The sequence below is a fragment of the Bombus impatiens genome, unplaced genomic scaffold (assembly GCF_000188095.3).
Source record: "Bombus impatiens unplaced genomic scaffold, BIMP_2.2 scf_0149, whole genome shotgun sequence".
Classification (NCBI taxonomy): domain Eukaryota; kingdom Metazoa; phylum Arthropoda; class Insecta; order Hymenoptera; family Apidae; genus Bombus; species Bombus impatiens.
Window position 1 is genome coordinate 124,668 of NT_176568.1, and position 26,160 is coordinate 150,827.

At 37.6% G+C, this 26,160-nt stretch overlaps 1 protein-coding gene across 6 annotated transcripts in view; it reads right to left on the bottom strand.

The window, feature by feature from the left end:
* Window positions 1-1,862: 1,862 nt before the first annotated feature.
* LOC100742461 (serine/threonine-protein kinase S6KL) overlaps window positions 1,863-26,160 on the bottom strand; it is a 67,531-nt gene continuing 43,233 nt past the window's right edge. For 5 of the 6 annotated variants that reach the window (XM_012382226.3, XM_012382228.3, XM_012382224.3 and 2 more), the window contains 2 exons: window positions 2,834-3,058; window positions 2,124-2,537 (listed from right to left, as the gene is read on the bottom strand). In XM_012382226.3, the coding sequence (XP_012237649.1) occupies window positions 2,418-2,537; window positions 2,834-3,058 (345 nt within the window). In that variant the 3' untranslated portion in view covers window positions 2,124-2,417. Of the gene's footprint in view, window positions 2,538-2,833; window positions 3,059-26,160 lie in introns of all 6 variants that reach the window. The other variant, XM_024365736.2, reaches the window with a different exon arrangement.

Below are 26,160 nucleotides of genomic sequence, written 5' to 3' on the forward strand. Positions count from 1 at the left end.
GAGCAGCGGAGTGGAAGCAGTTATATAAAATTAGACGTAATTATTGAATTTCGTTCAATTTTGTAAACTAAGTCGAAGCGTGTCTAGCCGACGATTGAGCCGTGCTTTCTCAAGGGCCGGTTGTCGTCGACAAATAAGACGGCGACAACGTGTTTCGTCAGCTTCGCGTGTGGTTTGAATTTTGTAAAACGCGGACGCGTCCCGCGAACGATCACTGGCACATTGAAACAACGATCTCATTGTCAGTAAAAATTAAACCCTATCCCAATTTTTCAATGTTTTATATTAACTATATTCTAATTTCTCTCTCTCTCTCTCTCTCTCTCTCTCTCTCTCTCTCTCTCTCTCTCTCTCTCTCTCTCTCTCTCTCTCTCTCTCTCTCTCTCTCTCTCTCTCTCTCTCTCTCTCTCTCTCTCTCTCTCTCTCTCTCTCTCTCTCTCTCTCAAGTCATTTATATTATCCTTTGATTTCCGCCGTACTCACTGTTCATAAAATTAAATTCGAACAGCGACTTTAGTTCTGTATATTAAACAATTAGTCTGCCATTCCTCTCGTAGGTCTCTTTTTAATTATTCTTTTATTCTAATGTGTTTGTTATTGATAAAATCATTGTATATTTATTGTTAGAAAAACTGGTTTCATTGCATGAGCTGGGCTAATAATGAAACGTAGTACATTTTGTTTCTTCGTGTTTTTTGAAATTTTATATTGTAGAATTCTATGAAAGTTTTTAATAACTTTTTCTTTTTTTTTTTATGAATGGTATAAGATTAAGGACGGTAATGATATAGGAAATTGATGCGATCCTTCGTGTTTCAATCAATTTTATTATTTTTAGGAGATTTCTGTTAAGAATTGATCGCTTTTTAATAATGTTAATATAATTTTATTTCCTTTTATTCCACTTTTTATTGATGTTTGAATTCAGACCAGAGACAGAAAGAAACATTCGACCAGTGATCGCTTGCTGACGCGTCGTTCGGGACGTAATTTGAAGGAATGCGTTGTATTATATATCGAGAAACCCTTTAAGTGTAAGAATAATAATGTATATATAATAATTATTACCATAAAACTTCGATTGATTGCACTCCCAGGGGAAAAAAGGAGTTGTCTCCCCTCGTCTAAGAAGAAGGAGCAAAAAACGAAAAGTAACAAAAATTGAAACGTGTGAAGATGAACGAAGACGAAGCAACAAATCTCAAAATGGTACATTCGTGGATACACAATGGATACAAATGGGGGAAAAACGACATGAAACGGCAACAAAGAAGAAAAAAATGAAAAGAAGAAAAGAGAAGTGTTCTCGCATTGATTTCAAATATGAAGAAATGTATAAGATAAAAAAAAAGACGCTGCGTTTTTCGATCCAGATTCGTTCTGTTTTTTTGTTGTTAGTTTGTACGCACTACGATTTATCGCAATTTATTGTATTATCGATGAAATACTGTAACAAAAATACTGTTAACTATTCTTAAAAAAATTAAAACTTTTGTAAACTGAGACCAACCGCGTTCTCACGCTGTATCCTGAAAACGATTCCAATGATAATTTTAATCGAATCATCAAACACTATATTCTTTACGGTAAGACAAATCTTCATATCTCTATAAAAGGCAAAGTAGCAAAAGACTGGTTATTATACTGCATATCATCCTTGATATCATGCAACTTTTATTTTTCAAGTATTTTTTAATACAACAAGTAAATTTTGTATTTTCTATTTAATTTAAGATCGTCAAACCAGATTTACTTGATGCTTTATAATCACTATGAATACCAAAAACAGCTTCTTTGGATATTTTTTCTTACTAATCCTATTTATCCAGTAGAGGGAAATGAAAAATTAAAGATTACAGAAATTGCACAGATCACCATCACAACGACAATTTATTTTTATTCTATAGTAAGATACATTTCACTTTCATATGTTTCTTTGCTTTCGCGCCCCATTGCCGATGCAACGGGGGTAGAAAACAGAACTCAAGTATCGAGTACACTGCACACAGAAGCTACAATCGCACATTGACACATCAACATTTTTGATTTTTCGTATTACAAAAGCTCCGCAATTTATTCTTAATTCATAAAAAAAGCCTCTGAACGTTGCAACAATTTTCTTGAAAAATAGCACCAGAGGATAGGAGATTCCGCGTCTTAAGTCAGAGTTAAAAAAATATCACTCTTCGGGCTAGAAAATAATCTAAATAGTTTAAAATCCACGGTAATTCATTCGCTTAAAAGTAATGGATGGCATCGACGACGTTGCTCGATATAAAACTAGCAACGAGCAACAAGCTAACGTTAATAAAAATGTTAGAAAAATAATTGGACAACATCTTTCGGCCAAAATCGATCTGGCTTTACGCTGGAATGACTAAGGACAACAATACTATTTAACGATCACATTGATGAGATCATCGATCCTCGGCGTGAGAAATGCTATCCCCCAAAGAGGAGTCGAAACAGGAGAATTCATTGATCCTGCTCTCCTGCTCAGTTTCGACTTTTCGTCCTAGCAGACGAAACGGAGATTCCTGTAGAAATTTGGAGAATAAATTGTACGAAGGATTGTTTAAATGTCGGTTATGTTGCAAAGCTCTGTCGTAAGCGTAGAATAGAAAAATGTAAATCTTTCAAAAAAGAAACAACTGCTATTTGAATCCAGTTCAGGAAGCCTCTCGCAACTATCTTGTAAATTAAATTCCCTTCAAAAACGTAAACGTGGATATATAACTCTCATATATGTAAATAAAAAAAAGAAGAAAAAAGAGCTCTGTAAAGCGTTATTTTATCAAACGACAGAACATTTCAACGAATCTGATCATCGTACCTTCTTCTGCATGTAACTCTGCACATCGTAACCCATGTAGAAAGCGATCCTCTGCAGACTTAACAGAGACCTCAACCTCAAGCAGGGGTCCGGTTGGAGCATTCGTTTTAACAAATCCTTCGCAGCTGGGGAAATATTTTCCGCGTTTGGTGGCAAAGTTCCAGGTGAAGCATAACCAGTCCCTCTGTCCTCTGGCAGAAGTTCGCTGGATGCACCGGCTGGATACTGCAACCAGAAGATCAGGTGATGTAATTAATTAAAGATTGTTAGTTGAATAAACGGCAACATCATTAAGAAATTGAATTTCATTTTTATGGTTTAATTTATGTATTAAGATTTGTTGTCGTTTAGAGATTAAGTTAGTATTTTTTCAAATTCCAAATTTCTAATCATATCACAATATACGTCTATCGGCTTAAAGATTCTTAATGCTATTCCAAACACAATAATCCACTGTTACATCACATAATCGATCACGGGGCGCATTCTCCCTAATACGTAAACATTATTTTACTTGCTCGAATAGAATTGTTAATTAAAGAGTTTTCTGCGATAGTAGAATTCTAAGTTGACCCTTTTCCAAATTCCAAATTGTTAATCCACAACGTAGGTCTGTTGATCCAAAAATCCTTGATACTATTTCAAGCTTAGCAACCTGCTACATCATCACATAATTACAGGGTGCATTTCCCTTAGTATATGAACATCGTTCCTCCTTTCTTCAATGAAATTGTTGATTCAAGAGCTTTCTGCAGTAGCAAAATTCTAAATTAACTCTTTTCTAAATTGCAAACCTTTAACCCTCGCTACGTATATCATTCCAGACACCCTTAATAACATCTCAATCTCTTCCATAGCCAGTAACAACCAATCATTAATCTACTTAATCCATCGCGGAGCGAATTTTTCCCTAATACCATGTCTGGTGAACCCCGAAATACAAGCCGTGGTTCAGCGACCAATTAACAAGCCACACCTGTCCCGACCGCATGGAACCTCGAGCGTTCAAGGGCTTCGGAGACGCGTTTGTCTTGAACGGTGCGGTGTCCATAAATATTTGTTTTTACGAGTGGAAGGTCGGTAGACTAGAGAAGCTATTACCAACGTGGTACTCTAGCCTGTCTAGGTGGTCGGTACCAATACTCGCCACTCCGCTTCGCGCAGGTACAAACGCAGGGTCAACGGCCACTCACGACCCTCAACCTATTCGCTCGTTCATATCCTTCGAGCGTGTGCCACGACCTCGTGCGATCGTCTATCAGCCTATCCACTCTATCCTTATCCCGACGTACGCGTTGCATTTCTCCGCTTATTCATAGCATACTCGCGATTTTTCCTTTTTCTTTTCACAACTCGACTTTGGGATTAGATTGATCGTTCCTTCCCCGTATTGCATAAGTTTCAGAGTTTGATCGATGTTAGAGGAATTGGATGTCAATTTGGGTTAAGTTTGCTTGTAATAGGGGATGGGCAAGCGAAAGAACGAGAACGTCGACGATTAATGGAAACGGTGGTTACAGTTGGGACGATTCGAGCGTAATGAAGGAGCGGATTCTGCCGAGGATGATTTTACTGGAATTTTGATATAAAAGAGGGTACGAGGTGTTAGGGAAGAGAATTTAAGGCAGAAGACTGTGATTCGAAGCGTAAAATGTAAAGATTAGACAATTGAAAGTAAGATGTAAAAATTAAAAGGAAGATCAGTTTTGTGCTACAAAAATATTATTCGGGTTTCCAAATCTGTGTTTGTAAAAAAATAATAATAATAAATAATAGACGAATTTAGGATTCATACGCACGGCAGTATAATTATTTTCCTTTATGTATCATTACATCGTAGTAAGATATTTTGGTACCATTGAACTCTAAAAGTGGTTCAACATAAAATTGTTGAACGGTGCTTTTGCATACGAGATAAAATCAAGGCTACGAAGGAACAAGTTTGTTTATTAATTACATATTTAAACCACGGTACTTCATTATCAGCGAGATCTTAATTGACTCCTTGTGGTGCAATTTATCAAAACGTTGCGTCAGATGGAACAGGATTCGCTTTTATTGCGCTATTTTAACCATCGTTTGGCACGAGAATCTCCTCAAATCCTACGTTCTCGCATAATTTCCGTCAAATGGGATTATAGGAATTGCGACTCAAAAACAAATTCGTGCCACAAATCTACTCTTCGAAGTAAGTCAGAAATTCTTAATATAGTACGCCGATGTAGTATATACTTCGTTTTGAAAAAGAAAATTTTCTTAACCGGAGAAACATGAAGTTCTGTCAACCAAACGATTATATCTGCCTATCAATTTAAAGCGAAAATATTTCACCATAACTATTCATTCGAGAATCACAGAAACTGCCCATTAAACTGTGAATTATTATACATTTGTAGGAAATATAAAAATTAAAAAATACATAGATCCGTATAACATACAGGAATCTATAAAATATCCAAAGTACAGTGCTCCTCTATGTGAATGTGTATAAATATTTCCAATCTGTTGATCAAAAATACCTTCTAAAACCTGAGCAGTAGATAACGATAAATATTGAAATCTTGAAACTTGTCCCATAAATCGGCAATAGAAATGTTCGATCTTTCAAGGAATATATTACTACTGAACGGTATAAATCATAAGCGGAACAAGCTGAATCGATAATCAGCGATGACGGTGTTCCTAAATCGTTGTTTACAAGCGCCTGTAGGGAAAGGAAACCGGGAGAGAGGCATGGAAAGACGCGGAAGATCGCTGACCGGAGCGGACGTGATATTTCAATTCGATCTCGCCGGGAACCTTGACCGAGAGTAACGGTACAATAACGATCATTACGAGATCGTAGATAGATGAGGCGCTTTTAAACGACCATGGTTGGGTTCTGCATAGATCAGCGAACGATTCGAAAGTCGATGAAAACGGTTCCAGTCGGTTTCATCTACGCCAGCAAGCAACCGATATCTTGTAGCTCGTGATCTTCGGTTCGATGATCCCAGTCTTTCAGTAGGTAAGTAACAGTATACCTATAAATACTCGATGAAAATTGATTATCGATCGACTTCAGGGAATCATCGCCTACTTTGTTGCAGACCTTGAGTATCCAAACGTGGCGGATCGAATGAAACGGTACGTTGGAAGATGGTTGAAGATTGCTTGACGATGAATGTTTTCTTTATTTTTATATTTACGCGCTATATTACTCGCTACCTAAAATATGCATGATCACTATATTATAAAAGAAGAATCACTAAACTCGTAATTAGAAAGAATCCAGTGATGAAAATTAATAAAAATCAAAGACACATGTTTCGTATCCGATCAAACCTATTTTACTTGGCATGTCATTAACAAAGAGTGCAAAAGTGAAAACTAAATTAATAATAATCGCAAAAATAAACCTAGATATAATAATAACAAACAACAAAATTATGCTTCGCTTATTTTCTCCAGAATGGCAATAAATCATCGCTCATGCAGCCTCTTAAATCCCAAACGCTGCGAACTATTCATGAATCGTCCCCGAAGAGGCATTTAAAATACCAATGCCCCATTATCAAATCTTCCTCCATCCTCTCTAACACGAAACTTCCTAAATCGCCCATTCAATTGACGAGGCAAATATACGAAACAGCCGGCAATCTCCGGCGGTTGAACAGAGTAAACAGAATCTCTCGTGACGACTTCCGCGTCTTCGTAGCACCTCCATATCGCGTTGGAGGTGCTTCTCGTCTTCGTTGAAGTCATCTCTCGAGACTAGGAAAAAAATCAGAAGTTCGTTGAACCTGACGGCGTTTCTCGAAACGACTCTTTTATTTTTTTCCTCGTCCGACGAAAAAGAATTTCAGCAGAAAAAGAAAGAAAAGGAGAAGCTTCGAGCCTAGAACGATATACGCGAGCGTGCCACGTTCACCGGTGAATTCCAGTCGGACAGAGGCTAGGCCAGCTAATTGCTGAGCAAACCTCAGCTGCATTCACCGACGACGTGGATATGTTCGTTAGCACTCTTCAAGTCGGTACTTCGTCGGACTCGCGTTTCGTCTTGCTCTAAACGCGGCGTTAAGACTCCTGAAGATTACAGGAAACGTCCACCATATTGGCAAGTAAGTTTATTTACCGAAGATAGAGAAGCTGTAGTGAAGTTTCACTGAAAATGAGAAGAGTATGAGAAGAAGAAGCGCATTAACAGGGATGAAGTCAATGTTTACGATAGGTTTTGTAATTTTGAAAAATGTATGGTTTAGTGTGAAGTAGTTGCTGTACTGAACGAAGTTGAAAATCAAAATGAAGGGAAGTGTGAGTTTGCTACTGTGACTGCGACGCAAAGATGAAGAATGTTGTTTTATAGCCGTGAGAATGCCAAGTATCAATATTTGATTTTTGGTGGAGTTTTCGAATTAATTATTTACGCCTTAAAAGCAGTACCGAATTAGTATACGTAGTGACGGAAGATCTGTGAAAAGAATTTTTTAAGAAATATTTTAGCGTGTTATTTTCAATCGCGCGTGTTTCGAAATAAGAAGAAGTCGGTATTTCCTAGAAAAACCAACATCGATTATATTTGATATTGTTCTTTAGCTTGTATATAAAACGATAATAAACAGTAATACAAGCATTTAATTTAATTTAAGATTAATTTTAAACGGTGATGGCATTATAATGAAAACCATCGTAAACAAGACGTTTAAGTTTATCTGCGTTGAAATCAACGACATTCATCAAAATTGAAACCGGAGGAAAAAATGTTTTCTGCGCAAAACAATAGAACACCATAATTAGAAGACGTAGCTCGAAGAAGATAGAATCCTCGTATACCTCGCGACGTTTGCGAACAATCGTGGGAAGGTTTTCGCGCGAAAAGAGGAAACGCGTGATTTCTGGACTGCACATATAAAACTAATACGTCATTTCCTGTGCATGCCAGTCAAGTTTATTCGTTAACGTTGCCATAATCGCAACGTTTGAAACGATAGCGTTTCCTGTGCAATGAGACGCGCTACATTTTATGGTTAGTATCGTGCAAACATACGCATAATAGCGCTTAGTGCGGGGGCCCTTCAGGATCTTTATGAAACCCTCGAAACCTTTTCCGCTCGTCTGCCTTCGCCATTACGGCCAGTCGGCGAATAGACGTTTTCACAGACGTACAACTTCAATCTCCCGTGAGAATTGTCACAGTTGAATTGCTCGCGATGCCTAACCGTGCAGGGAAAGCGATTATCATCGGGAAACGCTTTTCTTCTCGTTGGAATGTGCTTCTTGTTGTCATTCTGGCAAAAAAGTAAATGATAGAATAAACGTTTGGTGTTTTTAATGCTTGCGGTAATTGTAATTTCATGTTTCTATGGTTTTGTTATTTTATAGTTTGATGATTGAATGAAAAAGACAGAAGATGCGTTAGATTGATTGGAATTCGATTTTATCAAAAATGTCCGGGGTAATAGAACAATCACTTTTCTAATGCTGAGTTACAAATATAATTTATATTAAATTTTACGTTAAAAAGATTGTCAATATTTAAGATATCCATGTTTTCTGATTACTGAATTAAGTAACATTCACAACGAAGTTAGACGGCAAAGATACATCTGACAAAAAAGAACGCCGCTTCCAGACAGTAGAGATGAAATTTCAACAACGATAAATATTAGTTCAAATATTAATATTAAACAAATGTTTTACTGTGTTAATCATCAGCACCGTTATGTTCTTCTAATTTGTTTTCTGATTCTCTTCTGTATGTCAGTAATATCAGTTTCGATGCTTAGTAAAGTAGAAGATTATTGGATTATTGAGACGAATCTTTAACTGTCGGTTAATACCAGACATTTGTCTCGAAGCTGCACAGTGCACACGCATCGATGGGATGCGCAATGATGCATCGAATATGCGACGAGCGGATGTCACGAAACGGAGAGGAAACCCGAAGATAGACTGACTGAGCACGTGTCTTATGTCTGCAATCGCAATGGTCTCGTATTTTCGCGCGTATGCTTTCTCCCACTTATACTCGTTGTGTCATTAATTATCTGCGAATGTCTCTTTATAAAGAAGAGTCGGTTATCTTGAGGATCCTTTGTGACGGAATCATTTGTTTCACAATGCCGATCAATTAAATGTGAATCAGTCGATGATGATTATTTGCAACGGTGGTAATTGCACAATTAAATTTTCTTTTCTTAAACCGATCGACAAGTTTCGATTTCAGAGAAACAATTATCCCGAAGAAGAATATTCCAATACGCAACAAATCTTCGTGATAGATGAATATAAACAACCGGTTTTGTCGAACCATGTCAAGAACACATACAATTACTCCCTGCAATCGATAATAAAACATTAACTTCAGAATCCAAGAGAGGAAATAAAAAATAACAATGTAGGAATCGATGTGCTCATCGAGTATGCATGTCGAGATCTATCGATAATGAGTTTTCAAAATTGACGATTTCGCGCGGTTCTACGAAGGAACTTAAACTACGAAGCGAAAATTTCCCTAGATCGATGCAAAATATTCATTGCGACCGTGCAACATTTTACTGCGAAAGATTCACCACGTTATAATAAGTGAATACCTACCCGAAAAGTGACGCTAATTTAAAAAAAAAAGAGGGATGTTTTTTGTCGCTATGAATTCATGACAGACAAACTTTTGATCCAACATACGAACGTGAAATATTAGCAGTTAAAATTTCGCGTCTGGATGTAAATACACAGGCGAATTTCGTTGTTGCTATGAATATTTCACGTTAGTCCGGAGGATCCTTACAGAAAGGGGAGCGTAAGAGAGGGCCATCACCGATCGACATTACGACGTGCAGGCTCGTTTCCCGCGAAGGTGCATCGACCAGGAGGCAGGTTCTATTCCCGTCACGATGACTGTGTTCTCACGACAGAAACTGCAAATAGAAACTGGTGATTACGAATCCATCATCGGCATCGACCGTCGGAGGTGGAGTCCTTGTCAGGAATTCCTGTGTCGCGGGGTTTCTTGTCGGTCAAAGGATACGAGAAACTAGAAATACATGCACGAGCGGGGAAAACACGCATCTTTCTACTGATGTTTCAGTGAATAGTTAAGAGAGTACGTTTAGAAAAGATTTTTCCATACATAATGGAAAAAGTTATACTTGCAAATAAATCTTTAAATAGATCTTTAAACCCGTTCTCGTTTCTAGCTTACTTCCCTAAATGATAAGCTCATTTCGACTTTTGATCAAGTTCACTATCATCATGATCAACTGGAAAAAAGATAAAAATAGAACTTAAGCAAACTTTAACGATGACTCCTTCAGGTATACAGAGACCAAAGAACTTGTTTTAACAATACTGCTCGAAGAAACTTTGTTTCTTAAAAATCCTTATAGCATATTTTCAATAATTAAAAGAAAGGAAGTCTATTACTTTTAAAAAGTACCTACTTACAATTTATTCATTTATACTGACAGTATAATTATTCAGCCTGTAACAACTGTGAAACAGAAACGGTATAATCCGATATAATTGTACCGAAGAAACATTGCAATGAATAGGAATCGCATCCTCGTAGCCGAAGAGGTGAAACGCATCAAAATATGCAAGACGATTAGACCGAAATAAACACGGAGCTCTCACGAGCAACATTTATTCTCCATTACCTTAAACAGCCTTACCCCGGCTTCAAATGACTCGAGTCCATAAAATCAAGAATAGCACAGAGAGAAATAAAGGACAATGGGGTTTGTGTAAGAGAAGCAACGAACGCGAGAAGGAAGGATGCGAAAATCTAAGAAAAAACGAGAAACCGGCGGAATCATGGGGAAAAGAAGAAAGCGAGGAAAGAGGAAGAAGGACCGGTCGTGTACTTAACACAGCGTCGGACATTAACTTCCCATTAACTGTCGGCCATTAAAGGAGCCAGGAGAAGGCAGCGCACCGCTGGCGCCAGGAGTAATCGGCATCAGGTACTAGGCGCCCCGTGCTATCCGCGTACAACTCTTCAAGGCTATTTATAAACCTGCCCCGTTGCTGCAGGCGAACTTCACGTGGATAAACCCGCGATAAAATCCCCTTTCGGCGGCAAATCGCAGTAGGATCCATGGGTTTCACCACCGGTTCTCAGATTTCTACGTTGCTAGAGTCGTCCTTGATCGTATCCTCGATTATAATAGGAAAACAGAAAAAAGAGGAGGGGGTGGAATTCGATGTTTATGACGTTGTTAGAGTTAAAAAACCAATTTAACGGAATTATTAGAAAACATTGACAATTATTTTAAAAAAAGCGTTAACTTCGAGGGGATGCGTAATAACCTTCGGAATTAAGTTTTGATGAAGATTAATTAGAATTTGAACGTTCAGAGAAAGTGGTAGATTAATTGATATGTGGGGATTTTAGAACGTAGTGTAGATGGTAAATTAATCGATATCTGAGGATATGCCGAAGTTGAGAAATTACCTAATTCATATTTCAAGTTTTGGGGAACATGGTACATTAATTGACTGGTTGATATATTGAGACAATAATTAGCTGAATCAATTATGTGGATATAGTATCTTAATAGTATCTATCATAAAATACATCCTTGCTTCCTAATGGTTATTAAAGACGTACAGGTACATTGGTCGCAAAACGTACAGAACGAATGACGCTTTAGTGGTCAGAACCAAAACCTGCTTCATCAGCATGAATAATATTTATTATCTCTTATTTCTAAAAATACTTCCAGTGTAAGCTAAATATAAATATCTCGCGAAAGAAACACGAAGCAAATTACATCCACTCATTTTCAATTACTAACAAACCCTAAGAACCATTTTTCGAAGAAACACCCGTAAATTAACCCTATTACAATAAAACAGAGTTAAAATGACCACCGAAGTGGCCGTACAATTTCATCGGAAGAAAGAAGGAATGATTGAAGAGTCAGGCGCGCAAAAAGGCAGGATTGAATTCATTATTCGAGGCAATTCCGGAGGACGACCTGACAAAGCGTCGCCGAGAGGCAGTCATCAAGGTAGCGTGACACTCGAGTACCTAATCGCGACTCATTCGAACGCTCGCGCTCGTCCTCTGGCAAAAGGGAAGTCGGGGCAAGTGCATGCGAGAGGCTCGAGGCCGTCGAGGACAGTAATTTCGATGAAAATCGATAAGTCAAGGGGGAGAGCAGACGAGAGGAAAGGGGGCACACGGAGGACGCGGCAATCAAGCCGCAGAAAACCGTGATATTCCCCCCTTAACTGGTCGGTGGCCAACATTTCCTCACGTACGATCGCGCGCGAACGCGCAACGATCTAGGATCTATAAATAGCCGAGGCGTGCATAAAGCGCGATCGAAGGATTTCGTGGCATAAGAAGAAGAAGAGAAAAGCTAGTCTGACTGAGGGAACTTGCGAGCCGGTTGGATAATTATCGCGAGAAGGGACGGACAGAGACGATAGAAGCGTTTCAACGGTGTGTGTCGTGGTCCGAAGAAGTGTAACGAGTTACCAGTCCAACCAACACAGCCTTCGTTCTAACTAATATTTAGGATCTATAAATAGCAAGATATGGACCTGGAAGAACGCACGTCCTGTCCTTGCCTGAACTGGTATCCTCTGGTGTGCCGACGCAGCCTACAGCAGGTTCTGTTTGCCTGCTTCTTACGGATGAATTATGCAATTATTCCAGTCAATCTTCCTTCTACGCGGTGTTATATTCAAGGAAAATAAACGGCGTCATGATACGACCGGATAGGAGGTAAGTTACTTTCAGATTGACACTGGTATGTGCGCTCCGATTTCAGGTTTAGATATGTTTGATGAGTACTTCAGTATCGGTGGACATGATGGAAGTTGAATCAATTGGAATCTATAGCTTCCTTATTAATCAACTGTAGAGTGTATTAGATTGCATACTAAATTTTATAACACAACTGTATAGCGCAATTAACTACAGCATTTGTTAAATTTATTTAATTCCAATGCGCTCCGATAGAAATTTCAAACTGATAAGAAAATATAAATTCACCGCTGATATCTAATTCCGCAGTGAAGATTCAAATACGCATATATACAATGTGCAATAAAACTGTTTCTGTCGATGAATATCTGTGATTCCTTTTTTTTCTTTTTTAATTGGCTGTGACTTCCATTAAAACCTGATACCAATACTTTTCTACAATAAAATCTCAGGCCCGCAACAAAATGCAAATTCACCACTACCAATATCCAATGGTACATCAAAATTCAACAATATTATATAATATCGAAAACCAAAATTACTCCAATCCAAATCTCCTTCTTCTCTTTAAGTAGACGTCAATCAAATCATCCAAAAAAGAAGGATAAGAGAGAACTGGAAGCCCGAAAGTTCAATGATCAAGACCCGTTTCAACCTTGGTCCAGAAGACAACGACCATACCAAGCGGTTTCGAAAATCCATAACATGGTAGTCGATCGAGAATGGGTAATATGGTCGCGTTCCAGGGGAAACGAGGCGTGCATCGTTGCATCGGCGCGATGCAGCACGCACGCGAACACAAACACACTTGGGCAAGTAATACCCAAGATCTATAAATAGCCTTGTCGAGGGTGCAGTAGGCATCTCGAAGGGGAGGTGCACGCGCTGCACGCGAGGTGTCTTTTCCTCCTGAGGATAGGAAAAAGGAGGATCGACTGGTTCAGCTCGAATGCCTTCTTCGGCATAGGCGCCAGAGCATCGTAAACCCAGAAGATCGCCGAGCTCCGTTTTTTCGCGGCAGTGGGACCAATACGAGGCCGTGTTCAACCAACCACAAGGGCTTTACCATCGAACAACTTAATTCTACATAATTACAGGGATAAACGAAGTGCATTTGTTCGCGAACGTTCGGCCGATTCGAAGAATCTCGATGCGAGTGTCGAGGCTTCGTGTAACGCGGGTAGCCGAATTGAAATAATATTTATAAAGTTGCTTGTTATTTATGAATCTAAAATGATGTATTAATATACTAAGGAAGAATTAGGTGAATATGAATAATCATCAAGTAATTCTTACTATCATTAAGAATCGCGATTTCATTCAAGCTCTTCGGCAATGAAGGACTTAAACATTATAATATTACATGCAATTATAATTATAATATTATGTATATAAATATAATATTATTGTAATAATGTTGTCAATTACGTGTCATCAAATTAAATGTTTTTCATTTTATATTCTCCTTGCTTAAGTACAATGATCTATTTATACGTGTGAATTTTGTATTAATATTAATGAAATATACAGATGCTATGTAAATATTTAAGCAGGATATTTCGAATCAAGATTTTCCAGTTACGCCTCGAAAAATCTAAGAAGTGTTTCTAAACACTAGCTTCGAAGGCTTCAAACACCTTATACTTGATAATTATATCGTTATTCTAAGACACTTGCTATTACCAACTTCCTTTCACATTATAATTGTACCATAAAGATAGATAAAGTACGTTACAGTAAAATATGATCCACTCGTTGGTATAAATATGAAAGTATTTGATTGCATTACTTGAATATAATAGTACATTGTACATAAGAACAGCACTATACTAACATACTATGTTTTATACATTTCTGTACTTTTATCAAGTTTATATAACGATTGGACAAATACCTTTGCATAACAACACACAAGTTATGCTTTCTTACATAACAGTATTTATTGCGGACAAATCGATCAAAGATCTACAGACTACATATCCAATAATCTAATGGCATGTGAATATTATATTTTTTAAATTCAAGCGACAGACAAGAAAGAATCTGATCTAATCTTAAACAATTTATCCTTCGATGTACACTTCAAGTACGATACAATGTTAATTTTATGTCTCTGCGCCCTAACGAAAGCTCTGATTCAAAAAACACGTATTTTCTTACGATATAAAAGGATAAGTATAAAAAAGTAGCTAATGCTAATTACGTCTTATAAAAAAAATGATTACATATTTTGTTAGAAAAAGACAGTTATTTATAAGATAAAGAATCTTGCAGATAGCAATCATTTCGTTATCTGTCGCATTTCTCATTCCCCTATTCTACGCCACTGTACCGGAGGCCCTCCGCATTGGACACAGGTAGGCTAGCTTCTGTTCGCTCGGCCTCCAGAAAGGAAGTAGCGTAACGAGATGGCGTTCCCGACAAGCTTACAGAGATGCACCGACCGCGGTGCATCTTTGATGCGCTCCGGTATCGCGGCACTGCAAACCGCAGCGAATTTTTATCCGCGAAAGGGGGATACGGGGAACGAGGGCGAAGAAGAGGACAACAGGACAGATCTGGTTTGCCTTGCGAAGGTTTTCTTGTTTCCTACGACACGACCATACGCGATCTTAGCTGTTTTGACTCTAGAAAAATTCATTCCTTATATTATTGCTGGAAAGATGACTGATGACACAGAGGCGAAACATGTTCTTTGCTCTTCCTTTCGTCCGTAATGTGTTAGTTGCCTTTCATCGCAAAAGAAATGTGATAATTTTCATTGATAAATCAAGAAGGAATTAACAAACAGCAAAGATATATTCAAATAAGATATTGTCAAATAACCAACCACCGTTTAACATTCTACCCGTAACTGATAATTACATCGACCAAATTAATTTTCATGCATACTAACCGAATACGTGCCACGAAGATTGTTTCGTTGCAAGTCGTAAATCGTTTTGTAAAAGTTTCCGTGCGGTAGCCAGGGGCAGAAAAGGAGCAACGTATACAGCACATTGTTTGCGATGAACGTTCTCCCCAGGCGTCACTGATCGTCGACGATATTTTTTCCATGTAACACTTGCCTCCCGCAGAGAGGAAGAAAGGAAAACGAGAGAGAGAACGAGAGAGAAGGAGATACGAAAGCAATGCAAAGCCGGTTTACCTTGCGAAGGTTTTCTTACGTCCCGGAGACGCTACCCTCGACAGTCGCCCTGTCGGCAATCGCGCAGAAGCTGCCATTCGTGACAGCTTTTTGTCTGAAACCAGACAATCCACGGGCTAAACATAGCGACAAACGCACGATCTCCGGTTCTAGAATGGAATGGAGGGAACGATTTAGAGATCGCAAGAAGCTTACTTGGCTTCCTCGGATCCTGGCTTCGCGCGAGTCAAAGATGGACGTGCTCGCGGGATTTGTGGAGATTGCTCTTGACACGCGATCAGCAGTTTTGAAGTATGGGTGAAATTAAGATTCCGTGCTGATAGATGGTTTTGTCACTGTGGATGTAGCTGGAGAAATTTAATGATTAGTCCCCCAACCTTCGTTAAATTAACGAAAAGTAGATTGGTCTTTATCTTAATTAGGATATACATACATGTGTATATATATAATAATAATTATTATTACATATATATATTATAAGCACATTATAAATTATTGTACTGTAGTAAATTATAGATTTTATGGATTATAGTAGATAATATATGTTAGAGTAAATAGTAGATCGTAGATTATATAGACTGGACTAAATTTTTGAAAAATCAAAAATTTGTGGCCGCGTTTCTATTATAATTCGTTGGCAAATACATTTTGTTCAGATATTCTATAATGATAGCCGTACTGTTTAAACTGAATCGATTTATAATATTAATGAAGTACAAACACCTTTGTTATACGTAGAGCAGCGTAGAATAACAAAGCAAGGCTATGATCAAAGCAAGTACGCGATTGCCGGCGACAGCTACGATCGTAAAGAGAGCATAGAATAGCAATAAAACGGCAGTCTCTTACTCCGCAAACACAATCCGCTGTGACTTTAATGGTATTGACGAGGAAGAACAGCGATCGAGAGTGTGATACTTTAATGGTCTTTTTGGGCAACTATGAAGAATTTATAGCAGTCATAAAAAATAATATAGCGCAGAATTATTACAAATGTTATTATAAATATTATTAAAAATCTAAGTAATGTATTATGTATACCATAAAATTGTATTATATACTACTATAAAATTTTACTATAGTAGTTCAGCAATTTTCAAATTAATCAATTTTCATATTCCAAATTTTTAAAGTTGTTCAACTTGGAAATTTTTCAATCCGTAGTTTGTACGAATTAACCATTTTTGTTTTTATGTATGAATCGTAAGGAGACCCGAATATACCCTAAAAAGATGAGAGAAGAGGGAAAGAAACATAACCTTGCGATAAACAGCGGGTTGTCTTCGATGGAACATCGTGGTCGCCCATCAGTGGTTCGTGGAAACGCAGATGAACAGAAGCAGAGAGAATTGCTGGTTGGATTGGCGTCAATTGAATTCCGGCGATCGTTGCTGGTTAAGTTGTTTCATGTCGTATTCAAAGTGTCTAAACGACTACTTTGTGCATTAACGGTTGAGGTAATTAGGAGTTCGAGCGAAACGATTCTCATTGCTCGCGCTTTAAAGATAACGCATCAACTTATACGACGGGCCAACTCAATTAATTAATTCTTTCTCGCATTTCTGTTATCTGTTAAAAGTTTCAAATATTTCCATCTTTTAAATCAGTTAAAACGCAGCATAAGTATGTCAAAATTGATCGTTCACCCAGTTAGCTTTCTAATCAGTAGAAAATCAATCTACTCAAAGTATAACGGTTGTTAACCTCATCGAAGACAATATACACTAAAGAAAAAACGAAAAGTTAAACGTGGTGCCAGACGTCTTGAAGTTACATGCCTATTAGCACCCTCGAGATACCAAGCATCTCTTTCGAATTCATCTCTGACTGGTCGATTGAAACTATCGAAGATCAAGATCTAAGATCTACAAACCCGAAGCCAAGCCTCGAGGCGGAGACTTAATCTGCATAGAGAATCTCGCGGGTTAGCGAGAGCAACATCGTATTTTTCGAGGGCCGACAGCGACGCAGGACCATGGCCAGTATATATCATGACCCATCGGACAGCTAGAAATTATTGCGGCTTTAAGAATTCGTCCTGTGCGGATGAATCGTGTAGAACTTGTGTGTGGAGGGCCCGAAAACTCGTTAAGCTCGCCTTGCGAATCGACTTTTATATAGAAGTGAGAAAGAAAACGAAAAGAACTATCGAGAATGTGATAAACGAGATTAGGGAGTCGAAAAACGTTTACGAAGGATGAAGTTCAAAGTGAGAAGCTACTCGTACTCACAAATACAGGGATAATGAATCTTGTGAAGGAAAGGGATTTTAAACGACAAAAAAGATTAGTCCCCTATAAAAACATAACAAAAATTCTGATCCTATTAAAAAAATATATTAATACTTTTGAAATCTCATACGAAAGTAATCTTGAACAAAATCTTTTTTACTATCACGTGTATGCTTTCAAATAGTGTAACTTTATTCTACGGAGTTCTTTTTATTCAACGATAAATAACGAAGATATTACGTATTCCAATTTGAGTAGTTTATATACCAAATAGACATTCTGCCCAGAATGTGTTCTCTGTCAAATCAAAAAGTTACTCTCCTAAGGATTCTAAGAATCACACATAAAATCCAGCTAACGAACTAAAATAGGAACAAACCAAGTATCGTGGCGCCCGAGAACAGCGATATAAAGACTGTTTCTAGAAGGTATAATTTACCTAATCCAACCACGTCGAATCACGAAAAAAAAGAATCATCAGATCGCAGTAACAACAAAAAATCCGGCCAAAAAAGCTTGAAGAATCCCCTAACGATGAAAGCACTTGCCTCGAGAGAAATTGCGGGATAATATTCAAATCAACATGTTGCGAGTGAAATCGTTCGATCTCCGGCGGCAATAACAGCCGCGGCGTTATTCAATAATGAACAGAATGATCCGTGAAAAGGTTGGTGAACCTGGTGAACGCAGCAAAACCTCGAAGGTCGAAGTCTCGGAGCGCTGATCCACGGTACTCGCGTCCCTTAGCGACCGGTCGTTGGTTGCTCATCGCCTTCAGGCGCCACGGAGGGTGACTCTTTTTCTTCCTCTCCCTTCCCGTTCCACTCTTTTTCTTCCTGTCTCTATCCCTCTGCCCTTCGTTTCAGCTTCCTCCAATCCCCTTTCTCGTTCACCGTCCGTCGTGCCGTATACGGGGATTCGCACCGATACGCTTGCTGAACGGTCGAGCAAAAAGCTAAACCTGCTCCACCGTGTGTGCATCTTCCTCTTTTTTCCATCGTCCCCCGTTCTCGCTGGTCCTCCTTCTCTTTACTTTCCACCCTCCGTTCCCATCTTCGTTCCTCTTCTCGAATCGTCGATGACCGAACCCTTCCTCGCCTTCCTCTTAGGACACGCACCGAACAGACGATTATTTCACAACGATACTCCTGATGCGATCCTCTTCTACAATAGCGATTCAAGCATCTTCGAATGATCTGCTTCTTGCAGATTGAACGACTAGAGTATTTTTTTATCAAATACGATTTTTCTGGTGATATAATTCTCTTCGACGATGACGATTGAAACTTCTTCGAGATGTCATTTCCTTATATAACTCTCTCTTGAAAAGTGAACGTGAGAGTGATCACACTGAACAACGTTCATATGAGGGGATGAAATGAACCCCCCCCCCCATTGCAGTTGATTTACAAGCAATCATGTCCAAATAGATAATTTAATTTTTTCTTTGGTCAGAAATTCGAAATAAAAGATGATATCTTTACGACTTGATAATATCATTATTAGAAAACAATATAATTTTAATAAGTGAAGTCGTCACTTATCTTAGCCCACAAGTCTCTTGATAAATTAGGTTGCTTTATGCAGCGACGCAAATGATCGTTCCAGCGTCGAGGGTTGAAACTTTTCACCTACTGCATCATTTCCTGCAATACTATTATAGCTACAATAATACTATAATGTGTGCTCCAATAAAAATCTAAATGTACTTAAATAAGAACGAGGAATGAGCGGACAAAATCCCTGGAGAATCGAGAGCCAAGATTCTCTGGAATATCTATCAAGAACTGGAGAGTTGGCGTGTTCGGGGAGGCGAACCTTGCGGTCACGGCGATTGAAATCACGATTGGAAATTGACTGGCGGAAAGTAGGAGACGTGGAAGAAGGAAAAGGAGGAGTAGTACACGAGGCGGGAATGGGATATCGCGGTGAGTCGTCCCGTCACGTCGTCCAAGCAGATAATTTAGTAGCTGGCGCCAGGTTCCTCGTTCGAGAGAACACCCGTTAATCCTACGGCCGCTTATTTTTATTCCCATGTCTCTTTCGATCGAGCTACGCGTTGGCACACCCAGATCCCTCCTGTTGCTCGCAATTCCTACAACGGACACCGATGGACACTGCTCCTCTCTCGAGCTAGACATTATTCAAGACTTTATCTTCATTTAGAAAACGATCTTTTGATTGTGAAATAATCGTGAATTAATTTTTTGTACTCTTTTTGGCAAATATTTGATATGAAGTACGAAATTGTTGTTGTCTAATGATTTTAAGTATCCGTTGATGAACAGATGATGACGATAATGATGAGTTCATCGATTCATCGATGACACTTCCAGGTGGAGATGATTAAATAACGATTAGTATAATCATTGATTAATATTGGATATTGGGAGTACTGAATTGATATTGACTGATATGTTACTGATATGTGTTGATGGATGGATGAAGGCGGATAATATTGATTAGTATTTGAGGTTGGTATTGTCTGATGATTTTAAGTATTTATCGATAAACAAACCAAGATGATACTATTATCTCTAACGGAGCTTTCAGAGGTTTCTTATGAATCGATATTATAATACAGATTTTTATGGAGTTTATAAAATGTAAATACAATACATAAAAATTGTAGATATATTTCATACAATAACGAATAATAAAACGTATAAATACGATTGGAGTGTTCCATGTAGTACCAAGAAACGACTAATATTATAAATAAGATACTTGGTGATAAATCTTGAAACCTGTTTAATAATTAGCAATCATTTTTTCGATAATCTTGAAATCTTGTAGAATGTAGGTATATTAACTATTTTTGAGTAGAACATCGGGAATCACGTCAAAAAACGATTTTAAATGACGAGTGTATGAATAATATTGCGCTTTGCTAAGATAAGACCAATTAAATCAGAGATCCAATAATTGTATACCAAGTACGATGCATTGCTTATCGGAGATTGATCAATTCCGCATAAATATTTGTGAGCAAATAGGATGATAAACGATGCTGACGTAAACGATAATTGCCCAATAATTAGAAGAAAATCAAGCTCGATATGTTACATCCGGAAATAAAACAAAAGAAAAAATACAAAAGATACAAAAAATACAATTATCCAGTTAAGAACGACTACAAACCTATTAATATGTCAACTTCAACTTCTGATCGACGTAATCGTACAATGCTACAGCTAAAACTTTATAGTTAATCGTCTAAAATACAAATTTCTTTAGATACAACTCTACTTACAGTTTCGATACTATAAAAGAGTAACATTTTCTAAGTACAATATTTACTTACTTAAGGAAATTTCTTTCAAAATCATAACATTCGTCAAACTTTCGAACGGTAGTGTACAAAGAAATAAACGACTTCTTTAGATAAATATATATATTATTCATAATATCATTCTTCGTTTATAATGAAATTGTAAATGGTCATATTTAAAAATGAAAGTTACAATTATAACATTTTTATTTAGAGATAATCGACTTAAATGGAATTAATTTTTCCTTATCAATTTATAATTTTCTAATTCTGGAAGTATACAGTTAGGATACGATCCGATTAAAAAATTAAGGAGACACATTTCACCGAGAATAAACACGACAGACAACGAGCGAAGGAGTTCTGTTGCTCGATCAGCTACGTGGCTGCCAGTCGAAGCAGGTTCACGAGTCAACGCTCGGAACCGTGCAATTACCCCGGGGGCCGTGGAACGAGTGCGAATCTTCCGTGTTTGCTTTCGATCGGATTCAGGCCACTGATGTCGCACAGGTTATATTTAGATGCCGGGATCGATGGAACGGCCAACACGCGGTCGGGAAACGCGAAGAATGGCCATGGAACGAACACGGGTGGAGCCACCGCGATAGCATATGCGTCGCGATCGCGCGCAAACGCGCAGCCCATACGAGAATCGGAACAGTCACGAAGGAATCGGTAATTAGCCGAGCGCGGATTTAATGGAGCGTGGCGATCCTTAACGGTAGATTCGACCGCGGAATCGGCGTGCCCATCGCGAGATGGCCAATCAGACCCCCAAAACTCGATTAGAATTTTACAATGTCCAAATATGGATTTGGTCGGTGTTGCTTTTTTTAACTATAATTTCTCTTGTCATGGAATAAGGAATTACGGTTGATTACCACCTCGTAATATAAACTATTATATCATACTACTATATGAATCATTATTGCATCATATTATTGCTGTAGTATTATATTTTCAAACATATAAGAAAAGGTGTAATGTAAAACGTGTGAATTTAATTGTAGAAGCTTATTTTGTATAAAATTTTAATACAATTATTAATAATATTACATATACGCAAATATATTATATATTATGTAATTCTATAAAAAAAAAATCTACGTAAAACGATGGCAGAAAAAACCCGAAAGGAAACTTGCTAGTAATAAAAAACAAAAAGGTAAAATATATATATATCTAATTTGAAAAAGACCCATTACCGAAATCTAAATCACACAGAATAGAAACCTGAAGAATTAAAACAACGATAAATTATTTCTCTGCAATGTCTTCCAATTAGTCAATTGTTAGAATAAATCAGCTTGCCAATTCAATCACCGCAAACAGATTAACGTTCGAGATACGTCGATCAGGAGCAAAGGGGCAGAAACGCATGGCGGGAAAGAATGGCATGCAGCATGAAGACCAAGAGGAAAGAACGCGATCGCGGAGGAGGATTCGAGTTCGCCGTCTCGAAACTTCTTTCACGCGCGTATCACTCTCTCGACACTCTCGAGCGACGCGTTGAATAACGGCGATAAAGGCGAATGCCGCGGGAATATCACGATAATCGCTCGAATGATGGATAATGATCGGGGCGGCTGCCTTTCGCGCCCCTTCCCCCACCGTCAGCGGACCATTATTCAATTGAATTCAATGCTACGCCGACCATTACAGAATTGACTTCGAGAACTTTCTTTCGGGCATCCGTCTCGTCGGACAGACGCTACTTCCGCCGACCAACCCTACGAGAAACGACCTATAAGTCTACACGAAATCATTCAACCACCCTTAGTTTAGATTAACCCATCGATTTGCAAAGGGCAAGATCGAGAGGTGAAATTTTCGAGAGCCATCGATTACTCTTGTAACGTGTAACTATACGTGTAATCTACTCGTTTAACGTGGAAAAAGGGGGGTAGTTTCTTCTTCCGACTTAGTTTTCGTTAATGTAGACTTTATTATTTTCAACATTTGATAATTAACAGTAAAATAAAATACCTACAATGTGTATTTAGATAAGCAATTATAGTCAATATGATATGAAAATTAAATATATAGATATGATCATGTTTCAATGTTAATAAAAGTTTGTATTATAATTTTCTCAAAAACTTCCACATGTTTTTAATTGTAAGGAAGAGGAAACTGAAATCCGTTATTTTGACGGATTTGATGGCTGGAGCGTTAATAAAGTGCAGAGGATGTTGATGCATTTAAGGAAGATTTAATTGTATAGACTGGACGTAATCTATAAAAATATATAAGTTATGTAAAAGGTGACTTTAAGTAAATTTACCACGCTAGAGAATAGCAAGAATCACTGGAAATGATAGCAAATAGGAAAAATACGACATAGTATACGTGGTATACAACATAGAACATCAATATATATATATTTCAAAGAGAAGTTAAAAACAAATTTAAAAGGAACTCAATAAAGTTTCATGGAATTCTTCCACTGATTGCAGTTTGAGAGCAATTAGAAATAATAATTACTGTATTTAAAAATTCTTCCCACGATTAAATATGACTTCTTCATAAATCAAGGGCAGCCAATGATTCTAATTCGAACATTCATGGATTATTGCTTGAACATTTTCTCTGCTCTTACTCAAACAATCAATAAATCGCATAAGAATTTTCACAATGGCAATTGTAATTTTACCTTCAAGGAGACGCCGCAACCTACGTCAATTACTGAAATGAATTCGCAAGAAATGTGAGTAAAAAATTAATTGATCCACGAGAACTAGGTAAAGCAACGTCCGAAAAAAAAGGACGAGTGTTTGACGGTCGTATGAATCAGTTCCTGGAGAACACAATTACGACCTTCAGCGATGAATCATTTTTTTTAGGTTGCAAGATTCATAACAGAAGAGATTGGATCTACTATTTCAATGACGTACAATGCGCCGAGCCATCATACATCGAATGTGTGTCTTAATTGTAAAAGCCGCTAACGTGATACGGATAGCTTAATATTTGCATAGCAGACGATTCTTTGTTGATCATTCCACACAAGCTTACAGCGATTGGAGAATGGTTTTAATATCTATTGAAAATTCTTGAACATCCTTCTATCATCGAGAGAATGTCGATTTATCACAAATTTTAATTAAACTGTTAAAATATATAGATATTATGTAGAATAAATTTTCTTCTTAATATTTTTTAAGTAATTTTAATTACTATTCTTTTTAACATTGAATAAAATGAACTTCGCTGTACTCATCCTATTTTGCTTGAATTTAAATTACGGTGTGAAGGTCGATATTATGAAATTCGATAAACTCACGTCAATTAGGCTTATCTCCGCTCAACAAACCTTTAAAACCGCGAAGATCACGGACAGATGGAGTAATCAAATTTCAGTTTGCAGTTACCGTTTGTACTTCAAGATTATACCTCTGCAACTCATAAATAAAAGTCTTCTGCCTCGTAACTATCTGCTGGCGTGCAACTTTTGTATTCAACAACCAGCCATTAAGGTGTCGTGCGTAAAATAAATCAAGGTTCTTTGTGGGCTAACATGTCAAAAGCTTCGATGAAGGCGTTCAAAATCAACTGGAGAATAACAGAAATGAAGAAGTGACAATAAATCATTCAAAATGTATGCTTCAACATGTGCTTCTTTATATGCTTATATTTTAAGCTTTTTTCTAATAGGAAGCGGAACATCCATCTTATACGTAACATTCAATATTTGTAGAATATTATTAAATTTAGAAAATGATCTTTTTAATGCATGCGTGAATACATATTAGATTTTTGAAGTGTTAAATGAAAAATTACAGAAAAAGAGTTGAGAAACATGACTAGGGGATTACGAAAAAGCAATCACGAAAGTCACAATTATTCTACGATAATTTAAGATCATATTATTATATAATTATATAATTATAATTTAAGATCATTAATATTATTTTTAAACATCCAATTAAAAAATTGAAAAATAAAGTTATTTGATATAATCCTATAAATTTGTATATATATACATATTTCGATCTCCAATCTTTTAACTCCTTTCATAAAAGTGTTTCAAAATTTGGTACTGAATTATTACAACGCGTTTAAGAAATGAAATATAGATATAATATAGAAGGTTTATCCAACTTCGTGTCAAAAGCTGATTTCTTTGGGAGTTATAAAAGATCATTCAAGTAAGTGAATTTTATATCAACTGTTGGAAATCCATTTTTAAAAAATTCGAGATAAAAGAAGCAATAAAGGAAAGAAGATAAGTATCAAGATTGACATTCTTACACTAAATTTTTACAGTATTTAGGACCGGTAATGTCATTTTCTGAAACGGGACATCAGTGATCAGTTTCTTTCCTCTGACCTTTATCAATATCATAGGTAGACTGCTAACATTTTATCATATCTTTATTAACAAAATTCAACAGATAAAATCTAAATAGAGCTTTGTTCCACCGAACAAAATTTATAACATGTGGTGTATTTTAAATATTTTATACATTTTTTTACTATACTATATATTTTCGTATCTTCAATTTCTCTTCGAACCCGCGGTCTAATGCAATGTATCGTATTACGTATTATTCTCTCAATATACTTTTCTTCCTTAACAGATACTCGTATTACCCACGTAAGAATCAGAGATATAGCTTTATAATCATCATTTCTCGCGGAGAAATGCTGTTCGTTTCATTCATAAAACGTCAAAATCCGTACGATCCCCGCGATCATGTCCAAATGGTCCCTCCCTCTCCCTCTGTACGGCGGCGTCGCGATGTAGAAAGCCCACGGGGGCGTCGCGTGTATTAGCAGTCCGGGTGCGAAGTGCGAGGCACAATGGACGTTTCTTGACGATCTCAATGTCAGTAGTCAGCTCGAGCTAGCACACCGGCCGGAAAAGGAAAAAAAGGAGAAGAATCGACGGAGGTTCGCCTCCTCCCTCCATGTACCGATGCGACGTGACACGACTACGCCGCTGGGAATTAACGACGATGCCTCCTCCGTCCGCTCCGCGAG